This window comes from Vespula pensylvanica, chromosome 11, assembly GCF_014466175.1.
Source record: "Vespula pensylvanica isolate Volc-1 chromosome 11, ASM1446617v1, whole genome shotgun sequence".
NCBI lineage: Eukaryota > Metazoa > Arthropoda > Insecta > Hymenoptera > Vespidae > Vespula > Vespula pensylvanica.
Window position 1 is genome coordinate 6,527,226 of NC_057695.1, and position 19,468 is coordinate 6,546,693.

General features: G+C 30.0%; 1 protein-coding gene across 1 annotated transcript in view; it reads left to right on the forward strand.

Annotated features, from left to right (window-relative positions):
- The window catches only part of LOC122632883 (tyrosine-protein kinase-like otk), a 70,652-nt gene extending 51,416 nt beyond the window's left edge, over positions 1–19,236 (forward strand). Inside the window, exons 3-9 of the mRNA XM_043820161.1 lie at positions 11,323–11,446; positions 12,759–13,192; positions 13,943–14,239; positions 14,615–15,181; positions 15,392–15,667; positions 15,757–15,942; positions 16,131–19,236. Coding sequence (XP_043676096.1) covers positions 11,323–11,446; positions 12,759–13,192; positions 13,943–14,239; positions 14,615–15,181; positions 15,392–15,667; positions 15,757–15,942; positions 16,131–17,182 — 2,936 coding nt within the window. The 3' untranslated portion in view covers positions 17,183–19,236. The remainder of the gene's footprint in view (positions 1–11,322; positions 11,447–12,758; positions 13,193–13,942; positions 14,240–14,614; positions 15,182–15,391; positions 15,668–15,756; positions 15,943–16,130) is intronic.
- The last annotated feature ends 232 nt before the right edge of the window (positions 19,237–19,468 follow it).

Below are 19,468 nucleotides of genomic sequence, written 5' to 3' on the forward strand. Positions count from 1 at the left end.
TTTTTTTTTTTTTTTTTTTTACCATTTTATAATAAAAATCAATGAATTAGATTGAAAATACATCGAATTTCAATGAATGATTGAATATATTAACATGCTCTTCCTGATTTTCTTTTTTTTAATAATTTATTATTATTTTTAATTAATTAATTTATTTTTATTTTATATATTGTTGAATATATATATATATTCAATATATATATATATATTTTTATATTTTCGAAATAATAATAATAATTCTTTCGAGAATATAAAAAATGAAGGTAGATAAATACACACGTTTAGATAATTTATTATTCTTATAATTATTATTATTACTTAACGGTCGATATGATTACGAAATATATTAATATCTATTTGAATGAATCTTCTTTTTCTTTTTTTTTTTTTTTATTTCCCCGTTCCCTTTCGTGGAAATAAATCTTCAAAAAAGACGGCCGACAGACCGGCGATGAAGAAACTTTTCAGGTTTATTTTCGAACGACAGGCCGCGCCAACGAATTGTATATTTATCGAGGAAACAATTCGCCGAACTTTTACTACATTTAATTCCGTCCTCGCCTCGCGTTCACATCGAGAGATGTTGGGTGGTCCATCGACGCTGCGTTTCTCCTAGTACAAGCTTCCCTCTCTCGTTTTTGTTTGTCGGCGGTAACGCTCGAAAAGCTTTACCTTCTCCGACTTTGTATTTCTCGAAAACGATAACTTCCTTAGACAAATTTTTGTCTTCTTCGAAACTTTTCTTCTTACGATTGAAAAAGAAACATTGCAAATTATGGATGAATAGATTTTTTGTAGATCAAGAAAGAAAGAAAAAAAAAAATCAAAACAGATTATACATAAGCAAGTTCATGAACAAGTTTTAAAGGTGCATTCTTACGTTAAAAAATAAATAAATAAATAAATAGATAAATAAATAAGGAAAAGACAAGAAAAAAAAAGGAACCTTGTTGCGTAAAAAGATTTTTATTTGCGAAACGTTACATTGTTTTTTCTTTTCTTTTTTCTTCTTTTTTTTTTGTCCACTGTGTGATGCATCCAATAGATTTGAAAATTTTTGTATTTTTTTTCTTCCGTTTATTTATTTATTTATTTATTTATTTATTTATTTTTGTGTATGTCTTCCTACGAGCACTTTGTATTATGATCAATTTTGATTGTTTAATATCAGATTCTTTTTTATTTTCTTATTTTTTTTTTTTTTTAATTTCTAATTTCTGCATAATTTATATCCTCGTAGAGTTCGGTCTTAATTTCAAGATTAACGAAATTAATTATTACTTAATTTATTGTTTCATTTCTGAAAGTTTCTTTCTTCTCTTTTCTATTCTCTTTTTTTTTTTCTTTTTCAAACGCTATACGATTGATAGAACTCATCGGATGATTATTTTTCTTTCCACTTTTCTTCTCTCGTTTATCACAATTTCGAGATCTTTTCATTTTTAAAATACATGGTATTTCATAATTTCCATATTGAATTTCTGTCAATTTGAAAAAAAAAAAAAATCAATCTGAAATAAAAGTCAATCTGAAAATAAAAAGAAGAAATATTTACTTGATTAAATTATCGTTCATTTTTATTTTCTATTTCCCATTTTACAAATACTGTACAATTTAATAGAAACATGATGGAACGATAATTTTGTTTTCCTTTTTGTACAACGTCGAAATCTTTTCATTTTTAATTCGACACAATTCGGATTGAATCGTTATCGAACTTCTCTCGATCTAAAATAATTTCATTTTAACAAACAAACGTGAATATCAAATCGTCTAAGATCGATCTATCAACTTTTTTCACGCATGATGAAATCTTCATCGTTTTAAAAAAATTCTCATCAATTCACGTCAAACTTACATTAATTCGTAGATTAACAAAAATATTAAATAATTATTAAATCATAATCGATCATGCATACACACCCAAATATAAATACAGACAAATACACCGACACATAATTATAAAATTATTAAAATAAGATAGTTTTTTACTTGAAGAACGGATTCAAGGTTGGAAACTCCGGAAGTGCAGTCTCTCTCTCTCTCTCTCTCTCTCTCTCTCTCTCTCTCTCTCTCTCTCTCTCTCACCCTTCTTTCTTAGGTCACACGAAACTTATGCGAAAGTTAATCTCGTCTTGCAAGCTTGTAGGACTTGGTAGAAACGAAGGAGAAACGAGTAAAAGGAGTAGGATGGTACGTGTACGATGATAATAATAAACGTTCCTCTCTCCCCCTCTCTCCCCCTCTCTCCCCCTCTCTCTCTCTCTCTCTCTCTCTCTTTCCCTCTTACTCACTCACTCACTCACTCTTCGCTCCATCTTCCTCAACTTCAATCCTTCTTTCTCGCAGCATATGCGGGACCATGGCGGTGCCTTTGATCTCTCGCTTCGTTTGTGCATTTAAACACGGCTTTCCGAGTAGTAGAGAGGAGTCTCAGAGAGAGAGAGAGAGAGAGAGAAAGCATACACAGAGAGAAAGACAGAGAGATAGAGATAGAAAGAAAGAAAGAGAGAGAGAGAAGATGAGAGCGAGAAAAGCGACTCGAGTGGTCGGGCAAAATCTCGTGCAGACCTCAGAGACGCAAAGTGAGTTTCACGATTACAAACGAGCCCTCCTTCTTACTCTTTACCACCCCTTCGACTTGTCCACCTATCCTCTCTCTCTCTCTCTCTCTCTCTCTCTCTCTCTCTCTCTCTTTCTCTTGTTCGCTCTCTTACACACCCTTCCACATTTTCTGTACTTTGTCACTCTTTATTGCCGGCATCGTACTAGAACCCTTCGAATATCCGCTTTTTCGAGGATAACTTCTCAAGATTAATGCTCTTTAATGGACTCAATGCTGTGGAAATATTCAACGTAGGTTCAATTTCATTCTCTTTCTTTTAAATGGAACTTGGAAGTTCGTCGAAATAAATGGTACGATTATGTTAGAAACTGGATTTAATCTAAGTATGTACATTACGTAGGTAGTTTGGTTTTTGAAATTGTCTTAACGAATCAATAGGTTCTTTATTGTGGTACTTTGGGGATAATGGTACTTCGTGTTTTCGAGTTTTCCTTTCTTTTTGTTTTTTCTTTTTCTTTTCTTTTTTTCGTATCGGTTTATATTATTCTGTAAATTTTTAATAATATACAATAGTAGTAAGTATATACAATAATAATAATAATAATGTATAATAGTAATGATTTAATAGTAAATTTTTAATAATAACACGCATACACACACACACACACATATATATATATATATATATATATATATAGGGTGTTTAATTTATCTAAAAAATACTTGGACTATCTTCAAGTAGGGAGGGATTGAATTTACCAAAAAAATTTTCTTATATTTGTTTGCTATGAAAGGCTACATCATATGGTGCTAAATCTTTTCTTTTTTTTTCTCTCTTTTTTTTTTTTTTACAAGAATTATGAAGGAAATTTTAAAGCTTAATCTTTTTTTTTTTTCTTTTTTTTTTTAGAATTACATATTTTTCTTTTTATAATCTCATGACACTTATTGAAACGAATTCATCGACGTGCCATATGAGATTATTTATTGTATTAAAATGTTATAAATTCTGTTAGAACTTTGCGAGTTTTTAAGGAATATAATCTTGTAACGCTGATTGCTATTAAATTTCATATTGTAAATGAAGTTCAGAATGTTGCACATAAATTACGTTTATTTAAATTGGTAATTTGAGAAGCATAAAGGGAGATAAGAAGTTTATTAATTTCGTAACAGTATTGTATTCTATTATATTGTAATATATTGTATTATATTATAGTGCAATTTATTTACTTTATGCAATTTATATTCTATTATATTGTAATATATTGTATTATATTATAGTACAATTTATATGTTGCTCATAAAAATAAAAATAAAAGTGTTTAACCCGAAAAAAGATTCGATATATTCTCCATTAAATACTAGTTTTATTTTCGTTATACACATTATGCATTTTTCTATTTCAAATTCAAAAGTATCAAATAAAACTTCATTTCGTATCACGTGATTCGAATAGAAAATTCAATTAGCGGAAAAAAAATTCTCACTTTTTCCGAAACTCAAAATTTCGAATGGATTCACATAATATATCAGGAGGTAGCATATTTTCCCATCATATGATATTGGAAGAAAACTTAGTTTTGAGAAAAAAAATTTTCATTTTCACCAAAATTTGAAATTTCGAATAGATTAACATGATATGTCAGGAGGTAACATGTTTTCTCATTATATGATCACGAAAGAAAACTCAGTTTGCAAAAAAAAAAAGGTTGCATTTCCTTCAAAACTCAAAATTTTGAATAGGTCAACAAAACGTATAGAAAGGTAGTATGTTTTCTCATCAATATGATTGTGAAAGTAAACTCCATTCGCGAGAAAAAAAGTTTACATTTCCTCTAAAATTCGAAATTTTGAACAGATCAGCAAAATATATCAGGAGGTAGCATGTTTTCTCATCGTGTGAACATGAAAGGAAACTTCACTCGCGAGAAAACAAATCTGTATTTCCTCTAAAATTTGAAATTTCGAATAGATCAATATAACTAGTATCAAACAGCAACATGATTTCCTATTATGTGAACATGAAAGAAAACTCACTTTGTGAAAAAAGAAATCTGTATTTTCTCCAAAACGCGAAATTTTGAATTGGTCGACGCAACGTATCGAGTAGTAATATGATTTCTCATCGTGTAAAAAAATGAAAGAAAATTCGATTTGCAAGAAAAAAAGTTTGCATTTCCTTCAAAATTCAGAAATTTCGAACAGATTAACATAATATATCAGGAGGTAACATGTTTTCCCATCATATGATCACGAAAGAAAACTCAGTTTGCAAAAAAAAAAAATCTGCATTTCCTCCAAAATTTGATATTTTGAATAGATCAGCATAATATATTAGAGGTAGCATATTTTCTCATTATGTGAACATGAAAGGAAACTCCATTTTTGAGAAAAAAAGTTTGCATTTCCTCCGAAACTTAAAATTTCGAATAGGTCAACATATATATTAGGAGGTAGCACGAGTTTCCGTATCGCTTCTTCGTATCATATAATACTAATACAAAATTCATTTTAGTGGAAAATTCTCGCTTGATATTTTATTTTTCTTCGCTTGAAATAAAAAGTTCAATTTGTTGAACAAAAAGAATAATGATAAGATTTTAACGAAAAACAAATCGGATTGTTTTCACATGTTAAACATTTTTATTTTCACTTTCATTAGCAATATATAATAAATACATTGCATTTGATAATTATATAAATATTTATTTTATCATATAAATTGTGCTATAAAATAATACAGTATAATACAATATAATTCGTTGTAATACTGCTACAAACGAAGGTATTTTCGTGCCTTTATGCTTCTTAAATTACCGGCCTAAGTAAACGAAGTTTATTTCGTAAGTATTTCGACCTTTGTTTACTATATAAACAGTCTAAAAGACTACAATCGGTAGTACAGGATTATACTCTTTAAGAACTCACAAATTTATAATTTAATTTATAACATCTTTCAAGAATAAATAATCTCGTATTACACTTCGTTGAATTCGTTTCAACAAATGCCATCGATGACTATGAAAAGAAAAATGTGTAATTCTATTATAAAAAAAAAAAAAGAAAAAAAGGAAACAAAAGTATTGAGCTTTGAAATTTCCTTCATAATTCGTTTTGTAAAAAAAAAAAAAAAAAATAAAAAAAATTGACATCATATGATGTAGCTGTTTATAGCAAAGAAATCTTTAAAAAAGATAGTTTTAATAAGTTCAATTTCTTACGAGATGTTCTGGGACACCCTGTATATCTTAATAATAAGCATATTACCGAATGTAATTGATACAATCATTTTAAGAAAATAGACGAACGGAAAGTAAATAATATTTAATTAATTAATTACTTTCTCCCAAGTGAAATACAATTTATCTAACATTTTATAATACGTTTGAGATTGAAGTATATACCAAACAATATATCTAGTTTTAATTATTGTAGTCTAGTAAAATGATGTAAAATAGAAACAATATCTTCATCTGATCGATCACGATCTTCTCGACTTTTCGTTATCATAAATTTTGTTATCGTTAATTGGGTAGTAAATATCATTAGAAAAGATAACATTGTTTTTTGTTCTTTTTTTTTTTTTTTAAATAAATAATAAATCTTTAATCGTATAAATCGTCTATTTTTTTTATTATTGACGTTTTAAGAAGTAATGTTTTTCGTTAGAGTTAATAAAGTGAAAAATGTGACGTAAAAAATAACAAAATTTCAACATGATCGTTTCATATTTTTTATTGTATTATCATTTCCTTCGATTTTTATTTATCTAATATCAATGTAATACTTTTCAATAGATACTATATATATATATATATACAATTATAAATAAAATATAAATAAATAAAGAAATATATATATATTTCTTTTTTTGTAAACACACTCTCTTTTTTACATACGTATTTTTCATACAAAAACGAATTGGTTGTATATATATATATATAATCAAAATACATATATATATATACACATATACATATATATATATATATATATATATATATATATATATATATAACGTTAGTAATATATAAACACGTTAAAGAATACCCGAGAAGGATAAATGACTCACGAGACGTCGTTAGCCGAATTAATCTCGAAAGTGATTCTCCCTTCTCCTCGGACGATCAATCGTGTTGGTATTCGAATGAACTTTACTGAGTTGGGATTAAGTTTTCTATGTGTATATCTTTTAGACGAAGCTCTTTTTCTTTTACATTTTTTTTTTTATCCTCTCTTCGTTATTCGTCACGTCGAAAGCTACCTTACTCTAGGTAAGCGATAAAAAGCCGATGATGGCAACAGCTTGCCATTGGGTAAAAATAAAAGGATTGGACGCTTATGGCGGAGAGGCAGTCAGTCGTTAATAATGCTACCTCAGGGAAACTACGTGTAGTCAGTAGTCGTCATCATCCTCATCCTCATCCTCATTCTCATCCTCATCGTCGTCGTCGTCGTCGTCGTCGTCGTTGACATCCTCAACGTCATCGTCGTCGTCGTCGTCGTCGTCATCGTCGTCGTCGTCGCTATTTCACGGGTAACCAGACATCCATGTAAAGTAAATTCTCATCGCATTCGTTTCATACTTTCTCTCTCTTTTTCTTTTTCTCTTTCTATCTCTATCTATCTTCTTCTCTTCTTCTTCTCGTTCTTTCAAAATGGATCTACTGAATCGATGTGCGAGGCTGTTTCCGCGTGAATTCAGTACTCGTCATCGTGGATTCGTTTGAAAGGAGGATTGGAAAAAAATGAGAGAAAGAGAGAAAAAGATAGATAGATAGAGATATATACACAGAGAGAGAGAGAGAGAGAGAGAGAGAGAGAGGGAGAGAGAGAGAGAGATGCTTGGGAGAAGAGTTTCCCGATACATCGTCTGTAATTAACGAGACTCTTCTCTACTTTCTTTTTCTACTTCTATTTCGTCTTCTTCTTCTTCTTCTTCTTTATTTTCATCTTCATCCTCGTCTTCGTATACTTTTATTGTTTTCTTTTTACGATCGACCTTATTATCGGATAAAATGATTCGTCTAATTGTATGTATATTCTGTTTATTTTGTATTGTATGTACGTTCGTTTATTTTTGAACGATGGATTTACGAATCAATGAAAATGACTCGTTTTAAGGGACATTATAAAAATTGTCTAATATAAATATTATCGGACGTTATTTTTTCTTTTTTCTTCTTTTTATATATGTATGATTAATTTTATCAATCCTTTTCTTTTTTATTCTCTTTTTGTTTTGTTTTTATTTTTTTCTTTTCTGTAATACATACATACATACATACATACATACATACATACATACATACATACATACATACATACATATATATATATATAACCGGAATAATTATTGTTAATATCAGTATTAAATTAATTCGATTATATTTTTCATGTAAAATTGTATTTTTGAATAAAATTAATTAAGCAAAGTATTAGACATCGAAATTATGCATAATCGATATTTTTATTTCTTTTTCGTTTATTTTCTTTTTTCGATTAATGAAATAAGAAATAAAAAATTTATTTATAAGTTTAGAATTAAAGAAGATACGTGAGAAAAGGAAGAAGTTTTTTCTTCTCATCGTCGAATTAATGAACGAAACCTCACGTTGTCGTCATGTGACACTTCGATCTTTCCAAACTCATCCGATGACAAGTTCTTAACCTTCTACACGCGTGTCCTTTTACCAACCAGGGTATCGAGTTTTGTATCCTTTTTAAGAAACACGAAAATCTATATGTACATATTACAAGTTGGGGGATTACTTACGAAATAAAAAGAAAAAGAGGAAAGAGAAAACAAAATAAATTAAAAAGTCTTGAAATGAAACGTGAGATAGAAAAAAAGTATGACGATACATTACAAAAAAAAAAAAAAAAATAAAAAAGTAAAGAATACCTATGAAAACAATTTTACGATATTATACGAAATAAAAGAAATTATTGAAAAATAAAATTAGGCGTCTTTATAAAAGGAAAAAGAATAATAAAAACTATTATGTGAAATATAAAATAGAAAATTCTTGCAATGATTAAACTAGAGAATGTTACGTATAAAATAATAATACAAATTATGTATAATATTGTATGGAATAATGCATGAAGATAATAACTAAAATAGTTTAGAATAAAATAAAAGACGTCTGAAAAAATGATATACAATTAAATAAACAATATTAAAAAAAAAAAAAAGAAAGAAAGAAAACGATATAGCATAAATTGTATAGAAAATAAAATTTTCGGAAATTATATAAAATTCTGAGAAATTAAGCATCTTTATATATAAAAAAAAAAGAAAATAAGAAAGGAAAAAAAAAAGATTAAAAAGCAATAACAAGGATGATGCAAAATAAAATGGAGTATGTTTGGTAATAATAAAGTAACAAGATATATATAAAAAAAATAATAATATAGAAAACAGTAATAAAAATTATGTAAATTGGAAGATGTCAAAATTAAAACTGAGGGATATCTAAATTAAAAAAAAAAAATAAATAAATGAATGAATAAAAAACAATTAGACAAAATAAAGCTCATACCGTCTGACGAAGATAATGATATAAAATTATGTGAATTAAAATGGACAGTGGCTAGAAATAAAGATTATACGAAATAAAATAAAATAAAATAAAATAAAATAAAATACAAAATGTGTTCAGAAAGGGGAGTAAAGAAAACGAACACATAAACAAACGAACAAAAAGAAAGAAATTAACGAAATCTCGTGAGAAATCTTGTTAAAGACACGAAGGAAAAATACAGACGAAAAGAAAAGGAAAATGAAATACAAAAAAAGAGAAAAAGAAAAAGAAAAAGAAAAGAGAAAGAAAAAAGTCACAAAGCCAGAACGCTATCTTCTATTTCTCTCTCTCTCTCTCTCTCTCTCTCTCTACATATATATATATATATATATATATATATATATATATGTATGTTATTTTTTTCTTTTTTGTTTTTAAAGGACTTATATAGCAAACTTCCGTCTAGACTAGCAACCCTGTCGAGAGAGAGAAAAAGAGAGAGAGAGAGAGAGAGACAGAAAAAAAAGAAAGAGAGAGAGGGAGAGAGAGATTCCGCAGGTTGGACAAACGAAACGTACGGATGGACGATTGCAAGAAGGGTTGGAAAAGAGAATGGTAGGAGTACTTATAGATGAGAGGAGAAGAGAGGAATGGAAAGGAAAGGATTTTGTGCTACTCCGTATACCATGTGCCCCAGGATCTTTTATTTAGTTCGATTAAATCCGTCGCGAGCCTGTCCGTTTGGTTTTATTCCCATTTCCAGATTCTCTCTTCTCGATCACGTTCAAGTAAAAAGACAGAACGACGAAATCGAGCTGACATTCTCAGGCATCAGTCCTGATTCTTTCTTTCTATCTCTACCTCTATCTTCTTCTCTCTATCTTTATGTTTATCTCTATCTCTCTCTTTTCTTCTTTTTCTTTTTCTTTTTTTTTTCTTTGTTTTCATTTCTCCTTCTTATTTTTATTCCACTTCGACTTTCGCCTGCAGATCTCCTGTTTTTCGTATCCGCAAGAAATCGTTTTACCTCGAACATTACCTCGTTAACACGCGGCATTAGACAAGGGTCATAGAAGTTTTTTCTTTTTCTTTTTCTTTCGCTTCTTTTTCTTCTTCTTCTTCTTCTTCTTCTTCTTCTTCTTCTTCCATCGTCCTGTTCCAATTCGCATTTCTAGCTTCTTTTATAGAATATATAATTAATTTTTGATTTGTAGAGATTTATAAAGAAACATTGGAAACGGTGTTTTGAAATGTACTTTTCAAATGTTTGATTCTTAATAAATTTAAGTAAAAGAAAAATAATGATGATAATGTTTGTTTAAATTATTATTTAAATTATATCAGTAGGTTTTCAATATTTCGATTCATTCATTAAAAGTATATCGTCGTTTTAAGTGTTATGCGAAATCGAACATTTTTTCAATCCGAAATTCTTATACGTTTCATTGTAATAATTATATTAGGAAATATATTAGTTCTTATTGGCTCGAACACGTGAATTCGGAATTTAGTATATTTCTCTTTCGTATTTGAACATAATTTTATACGGGGATCTTATACAGTTTCGATCACTTTTGAAACTTTTTTCTTTCATACTTTGTATCATAGAAAAAAATAGAAAAAAGAAAACAAAATGTCGAAAGAAGAATTTATTTTTCGTCCAATAAGCATAGAATTTTTGATCATATATATATATATATATATATAAATTTTTTCAAGGACGTCGTTTTTTTTCGTTTTCTTTTTTATACAGATTTTTATTATGGCGATGTTGTCGTTGAGTCGAATCGTAAAAAAGTTATTCTGTCGTAAAGAGCGTGTGTTCAGTTCTGCTCTCTCATTACTGTGTATATATTATGTGTATATATATATATTATGTATTACCATATAAATAAAATACTATATTGTATAATTATTATTGAAAATATTATTATTGCATTATTATTGATCAAATAAATATTATCTACAATTTATCTACAATAATATATATAATAATAATATGTTGACTTATAAAACCTCGTCTTATTATATAATAACATTATATTTTTATAAAAACCATTTAATCGTTTCATCACTTGATAGTTCCACACTTGATCGTTCATGTTACTTACGACAAACATTACGACAAATATTAGGAAAAAAAAATCATAAACCAATTAAAGAAGTATTCCAAATCAATGACATTTTTTTATTCTCTCAATCTTTTTTCTTTTCTTTCTTTTTCAGGGATAAGCGAAGCCAGCGTTCAATTGCAGCAACCAAAATTGCCATCACCCATTCAGGTTGGTGGCGAGGTCGAGCTACGATGTCACGTCGATGGATCCGGAGACATGAAATACGGCTGGTTCAAGTTAGTTACAGAACTTTGGCTATTCCGTTCGCCATACATGTCGGCGCGTAATAAACGCTGGAGCCAATAATTTCTCGAAAAGCTGCGATGAGAGAAGGAGAGAGAAAGAGAGAGAGAGAGAGAGAGAGAGAGAGAGTGTGAAAGAGAGAGACAAATAGATAGATAGGTAGATAGATAGGTAGAGTAACAGGCAGGTAGAAAGAGAGAATGATGATGGTGCTGGGATACAATGCAAACGTGAACCTAATTTGCTTGGTAACTGACACCAGCATTTATGGCACCGACCATGAATTACGAAGTGACACTCTTAGTTTCAACGTGTCCATCAACCGATCTTTCCGAGTCAACCCACGTGACTAAACATTTTTTTTGTGTTCTTTTTGTTTTTTCCTTCAATTAGTGAGAAGAGTAAAAGTAAAGGTCCGATTTCTATATTTCTCACTCTCTCTTTCTCTATCTTTCTCTCAAACACACGTACATTACGTTTTTTATTTATTATCGCTTTTTCGTTATGCATTAGTGAAACGAAATGAAAGGAAAAGTATTAATTACGTGAAACTCGGATTGATATAAGATAAATTCTAATGATAATTTCATTTGGAGGATTAATTCGTTCCTCGAGTTTCAATTTTGAAGATAAAGATAAAAGGAACATTGATAAAAACAATGATTGATGAATATGTAAGATTTTTGATTAACTATTTCAACGTTTTTAATAATTAATTTATGAAATATATTTCACTTAAAAGATTGAAAACTTTTCTTTGCAGTATTAATTTTCATGATTAAACAAAAATATATGTTATATATATATATAATATATATTTTTATAATATTATAACGGATACTTATATATCGTTTCTCATAAAAATCAAGCATTTCTAATAATTCGTAATATTAATATCACTCGGAATATTAATTTCTTTAAAATACAATTTAGAAAATGAAGAGAATATAATGTAAGAATTATTAATATATATATTTCTAATAAGAATATTCATAATTCTAATCATTTTTCAATTGCATTAATTTTATAACAAACAATTAATTTGTTCAAAAGCTTTCAATTTATACGTTTTAAAGTTTCAATAAAAGAAAATAATAATATTATACTGTTCGTCATACTCACACACGGATACGGATATATACATACAATTTTTATATAATATTATTTATTAATATATATATATATATATAATAGATATATATGTTAAAAGATAAAATTTGTTTCAGTTGCATAGGACACCTTGTATATAAATATCTATATATATATATATATTTATTTATTTATTTATTTATTTATATATTTCAGGAATACAGCGAGTATAACGAAAAGCGATCGGCTTGAGATAAAAAAGAAAAAATTGCACATACATCGCGTTATGCCAGAAGACAGCGGTATGTACACCTGTGTGGCACAAAACGAAGCTGGGTCCTCACCGATCAGTGATAGTTATCCTTTGGTTGTAACCGGAAATGAGACGGCCACAATAAAACTCGTACCAAGGAATTTAATAGTTAAACGTGGCGAACCTGCAGTCTTTGATTGTTTCTTCGAGGATGCTGATGTTGTTCAATGGTTTTTCAATAACATAGGACCTTTGGAATCGGACGAAGAAAAAACCGTCTTTGATAATGGCACCCTCCTTATACGCGCCACTGAACATAGAGATCATGGCTTTTATTCCTGTCATGGACAAAGGGTTGACACCACACAGACATACACGGTCGAATTGAGAATCGCCTGTAAGATCCTAATTGCTTTTTTATTATTCATCTTGGATAATTAATGTCTCCAACTTTAGTAAAATCTCTAATGAGAAATTTTCTGATAGTATTACGTCTCGTTGATTCGGTCGTAATTTTCTATAGATGAATTATTATGTGCATAGGAAATATATGTGTGTGTGTGTGTGTGTGTGTGTGTATTTATTTTTCTTTTTTTTGGGGGGGAGTGAAATAGATTTCATTATTTTGTAGTATTACAAATTAATTGGATACATATATATATGTCTAATATGATATGTATTATATATACTATATCATTAAAACTCTATATATATATATATCATTATAGAGACAGATTTTATTTTTATCTAAGAATAGATAAAAATTTGTTAATATTACAAATTCACGGAATATATAATTCAATGATAAAATAATCTAAATTAAAAAAGTTCGTCTAAAATCAATTTATCCCTTAATTCGTATAATTAAATAATCTTCACGCAGAAATAAAGCAATAAACTAATTCCTTTTGAATTTTTCAATTCGAACAGACGACTTTTATAATCGTCGGTATAAAGATCTATACAAAGATCGCATATAAAGGTCTATTTTATTTTTTATACAAAGATAAATAACAATTTTGTAGTATTATGAATAGATCAGGATGTGTTATAACTAAGACCCATTTAATATGGGTCACGAAAAGTTTTCTAATCTCGGCCATCAATATTTTCCGTCTATCAATTTATCCATTCATCTCTCTTTAAGCTCTAATGAATCTCTCCGCGGCATCTTTCGAACCCACTTTACCGAATCAAGTGGCTATAGTCGGCGAAGATCAGGAACTACAAGTTAGCTGTTTGGAACCCTGCGGTGTACCGACTCCTAAGGTTTATTGGAGAGATCCCAAGGGTCATATTATAAGCGACGCAGGTCCCATTCGTGTTCAGGACAATACACTCATTATTGGGAAAGCTCAGATAAACGAGGACGATGGAAATTATACTTGCGTTGCGGAAAATCTTGCCGGTGAAACTGACATGTCCGTTCAAGTGATCATATCAAGTAAGTATCAAAATATTTATGCTAATCATTCTTATCTATTCATCCGTTAATTTAACGAATAAATAACTCGATTATTTATATACGAATATGATCATAATATATAAATATATATATATATATAAAAGTATATATAATAAAATTGTATATAAAAAGGTACTGGATATATAAAACAGTGTATATGATCAAATTATATATAGAAAGATGTATATATAATTGAATAAATTAATAATTATAATAAAGTCAATATAATATAATAATAATATATATAATAAAATATTTATAATAAAATCATTAGAATAAAATAAAGTATAATAAAAAGTATATATATATATATATAAAATTAATAGAAAATAATAATATTCAATTCTTAATTAGCACCGCCGACAGTGATCAGTTCGCCAGAATCATTAAGCGTGATGGAAAGTGAGCCAGTAACAATGACTTGTTCTTATTCCGGTATGGAGTCACCTGTTACACATATTCGATGGTTCAAAGATGGCGAACCTTTGAAAGAAACCGGCGGACCAACCAGACATCGGGTTACCGATCATCACGGTAACGTAACTTTACACTTCAAAAGCGTTGACTTATCGGACAAAGGTATATACGCTTGCGAGATAGAAACGAAGGGCTTCCTACCGATATTCTCCGATCCGGCTACGTTAACGATCGAAGAGAAACTCAAATTTTCACCACCTCCTGTCAACAAACGTTTAGAACTTGGATCAACCGCTAAAGTTTCTTGCAAGGCTCAGGGTGCCACGAATCCAATGGTAAAATGGATCAAAGAAGGTGACGGTGAAGATTTCCCTAAACACGTTCAAGATATCAATGGAACGCTTCATTTCAATGGTGTCTTGGAAGAGGACAAAGGTCGTTACACTTGCATAGCTAGTAATATGCAAGGATCGATAAATCATACGATTAACATCGACGTAGTGAGTGAGTAAAGAATCATTTGGTTAATATTGCTGTTACAGTTTCTTTCTTTCTTTCTTTCTTTCTTTTTTTTTCTTGCAATCAATTTCCAATGGAACATTTGTTGTATCAATATGTTCGATCGATCGATCGATTTTTGTTATAATTTATTAAACCGTTTAAAATGAATTTCTTCGTTTAAAACCATTTTCTAACGTTCGATGATCGTTACAGTCGCACCAAAGTTTACGATACAACCACAAAATCCTACCGAAGCTATAGAAGGTTACCCAGTGATGTTGCATTGTGCTGCCGAAGGCGATCCTAAACCTACCATTCAATGGGACAAAGACTCCCGTATGAATAATTTGGAAAATCCCCGTTTCGAGGTACTTCCTAATGGAAGTCTTTACATCAAGGAGGTATATCTTGGTGATGAAGGAAAGTATGGTTGCACAGCTGGTAATAGTGGAGGTTTAAAGAGAGAGGAAGTTCAGTTAAATGTGAAAGGTACGATTTTCTTTCGTTTTCTATTTCTTTTTTTTTTCTTCTTCTTCCGCATCGATTAATTCATATTCTTTCCTGTTTCGTTTTCTTAGCCGGTGACAGCTATAGATCGGATTTGGATTTGGAAGCTGGAGACGATGGTTCGATGATGACAAAGACGGTTACTATTACTCTTAGTGCTGCCGCTGCTTACATGGTTCTGGTCGTTGGTCTTATGTTGTACTGCCGTTATCGACGTCGTAGGAGGAAGCAACAGTATCTTCAAGAACAAGCTGAGGGTTGGTATTTCGACCTAAAAAAAGAAAAAAAAAAAATATTAATAAGAAACTAAACGCAAAAAGAGAAGTTTAAAAAAAAAAGTTTAAATTTAGAAATGCAAAATTAAAAATTCGAGATACGCATTTCCGTGTGAGCTAAAGAATATATCGATCGTTATATTGATTTCCAATCATTTTGTGATCCATAGAAAAATTAGAGAACGGCGAGGTGCAGGAAGAACAAACGGAATTGAAGGAGACCACTCACAAGACTAATTCAACGAGTAAAAAGAAGGAACATCGTGATTCTCAGAATAAGAGCGACGGGGCTGACACCGCACAAAGTCAAAGTAGCAATCAATCGAAGAGATCCAAGTCGAATTACGACAAGATAGCGGTATCGCGTACGAATTTGAAAGAACTTAAACCATTGGGCCGGGGTGAGTTCGGTGAGATTTATGCGACGAAATATCAATTGGACGGGGATAAGGAAAGTTTGGTTATGGTTAAAAGTTTGACCAATACGAAGGACGAGATCGCATTGCAGGAGTTCAAACGACACTTGGATCTCTTGCATAAACTAAATCATGAGAATGTTGTCAAGTTGATTGGACTATGTCGCGAGGAGGAACCCGATTATATGATCTTGGAATATACCGATTGGGGAGATCTCAAACAATTCTTGATCGCTTCGAGAAAGGACAACAATACTAGTCCGTCGCATGAATCAAAACCACCACGTGCTCCTCAACTATCGGTAGCACAGATATTGTCATTGTCAAATCAAGCGGCAAGAGGTTTGAAACATTTAGCTGACAGTCGATTGGTCCATAAGGACATAGCCGCACGTAATTGTCTGATCGCAAGTAATCTAACCATCAAGATATCTCTTCCTTGCATGAGTAAGGAACCGTATCATCAAGAATACACGAAACATCGGAACCAAGTGATCCCTCTGAGATGGCTACCTTATGAAGCTGTCTATGAGGACGAATATTCTACCAAGAGTGACGTATATTCTTTCTCCTGTCTCGTATGGGAAATGTTTCATCAAGGTGAATTACCATTCAACAAGATGAACGATGAATCCGTTCTGGCTCAATTGAAGTCATTGACGTTAACGTGGAAACCACACAAAGCGGCTCCGCCAACTTTGCAGGAACTTCAGGTACAGTGTTGGGCGAACGATCCCAGAGAGAGGCCAACCTTCGACGAGGTTGTCTCGAAAATAGGTGAAATCGTCGTCGATAGTTGTCTCTAATTTATTCGTTGTCGTCGTAAAGAGAGAGAGAGAGAGAGAGAAAGAGAGAGAGAGAGAGAGAGAGAGAGAGAGAAAAGGAAAAGAAAGGAAAGGAAAAGGAAAGGAAAAAGAAAAAGAAGAAAAAACGAGTCTCCAAATTTGCTAAATACTGCGATAGGGATAATAATTGTGTAAGGCTGTTTAATCGTAAAAGACGTTTATCGAGAAACGTTAGGCTTGCTTCGATGTGAAAACCGAAAATAATTTTAAAAACAAAACCAAACTAAATCGTCCAAGATTGCAAGATCTTCAATGTGTGTTCTCTTTCTTGTCTCGAGTGTGTATATAACTGAACGTTTATATCGTTGTTTTGATAAAAAAAAGAAAGAAAGAAAGAAAGAAAGAAAGAAAGAAAAAGAAGAAAAAAAATTAGTTGAACTTTGTTTTACATTTGAAAGAATAGAAGAATGTTTAGAGAATACTTAAGCTCGAAATTTGGAATATAAATCTTTCAATTACTGCTTTCACATCGTTGATCTTGCCATAATCGTGTCGATAAATAAAACTGATCGATATTATTGGCTTCTGTCGCATAAAACGAAACAAAATATCATGACTGGTCGTAAATAATTAATTAATAGGCCTCGCTGCGCATCGCTTAGTATCATCGATCATATATCTACGCATCTTGATATATATATATATATATATATATATATATATATATATGTATATGTATATGTATATGTATATGTATAGAATCATCAGGCCTTTGTGTAAAATGGAAAAAACGCTTATTATTCGCTAATTTAATCGTTGTCGACAAAATTTATTGTCATATTAAGCGATACGTCCACTATGATACGAAAAAGAAAGGAAACCATCACTTTCGAGCATCTTTCTTGATATACAGGGTGTCTCTATAAAAGAAAAGAAAAGAAAGAAAGAAAGAAAGAAAAAGAAAAATACTTGGTCAAGTTCTAATCCTATTTCGTAATAAAAATTGTTATATCAGAATAGATTTTATTGTTCGTTTGATAAATGTTAACAAGCGAAATGTCTCGATAATTATCAATGATAATATGGCCTACTATTGATAATAACACCTTTTTTCTTTTTTTCTTTTTGTTTTTTTTTATTATTAAGAATTATCTTTAAAATCTAACGAATTATTCAACTTTCTTCTAGGACATTCTGTATACATTGTAGTAACATATTTTAGATATCTCGAGTGTAACGTGTGAAAGAAAAAAGAAAAAAGAGAAAGAGAAAGATAGAAAGAAGAGAAAAGAAAAGAAAAGCAAAGAAAGAAAATCCATTGGATCGTCGATTGTTATCAACGTCAAATTATTTCACACATGATGATTTTTAATCATCGGAATCACGTAAACGAGGCGTCATGTTTTGCGTTTATTGCAGAACGTCGCTCATTAATTCGCAATCATTATTCGTATTACGGTGTTTTTGTCGCGTCCATTAGATAAGGGTAATAATATTTATTTCCAGTTAGGATATCCGCTCCAATGAATGCTACCGTGTCCAGGTTAAGTAATATTAATATTAATATTATTAATAATAATAAAAAATAATATAATAATAATAATAATAATAATAATAATAATAATAATAATAATAATAATAATAACGATAATCATGCATACGAATTCAATACATATAAACGATATTATATACTTAAATGCAATACTTAGTATTCAATATCAATATGTAATAATAATAATAATAATTATAATTATAATTATAATAATAGTAATAATAGGTATGGTCACTACATCGAATACTCTTAAGGATAAGTAACTCGATAGGAAAATCGAAGAAAAGTAACGACACGAACGTTTTCGATCGATCGAAATCATGTTTGAAGAGAAAGAATGTGACGATAATTAAGAAAAGTATCGTTATTACGATTATTATAACGACGAACGCGATCTTGTCTTCGCATTAAATTCCTTTTCTTTCTTTTTTTTTTTTTTCCTTTTCTGTTTCTCTTTTTTTCTTTCCTTTTTTCTTTTTTATTTACTCGACACTTCTCGTCATTCGTACGTCGTTGTTGTTAGGAAAAAAAAAGAAGAAAAAAAAAAAAGAAAAAAATCAAGGAGAAGAAACAAACAATAACAAAAAATGAGAGACGGACTTGTATATACCGGCTGTGTAAGATGGACTTTCTTAACGTTTGACGTTCTTTTTCGCAAACGTTTCTTTTTTTTTATTCTTTTTTTTTTTTTTTTCTTATCGTACTGTAATAAAATTTCACTATTTTTGCATTGTACGCGAGTGTTAGTTTTTAAG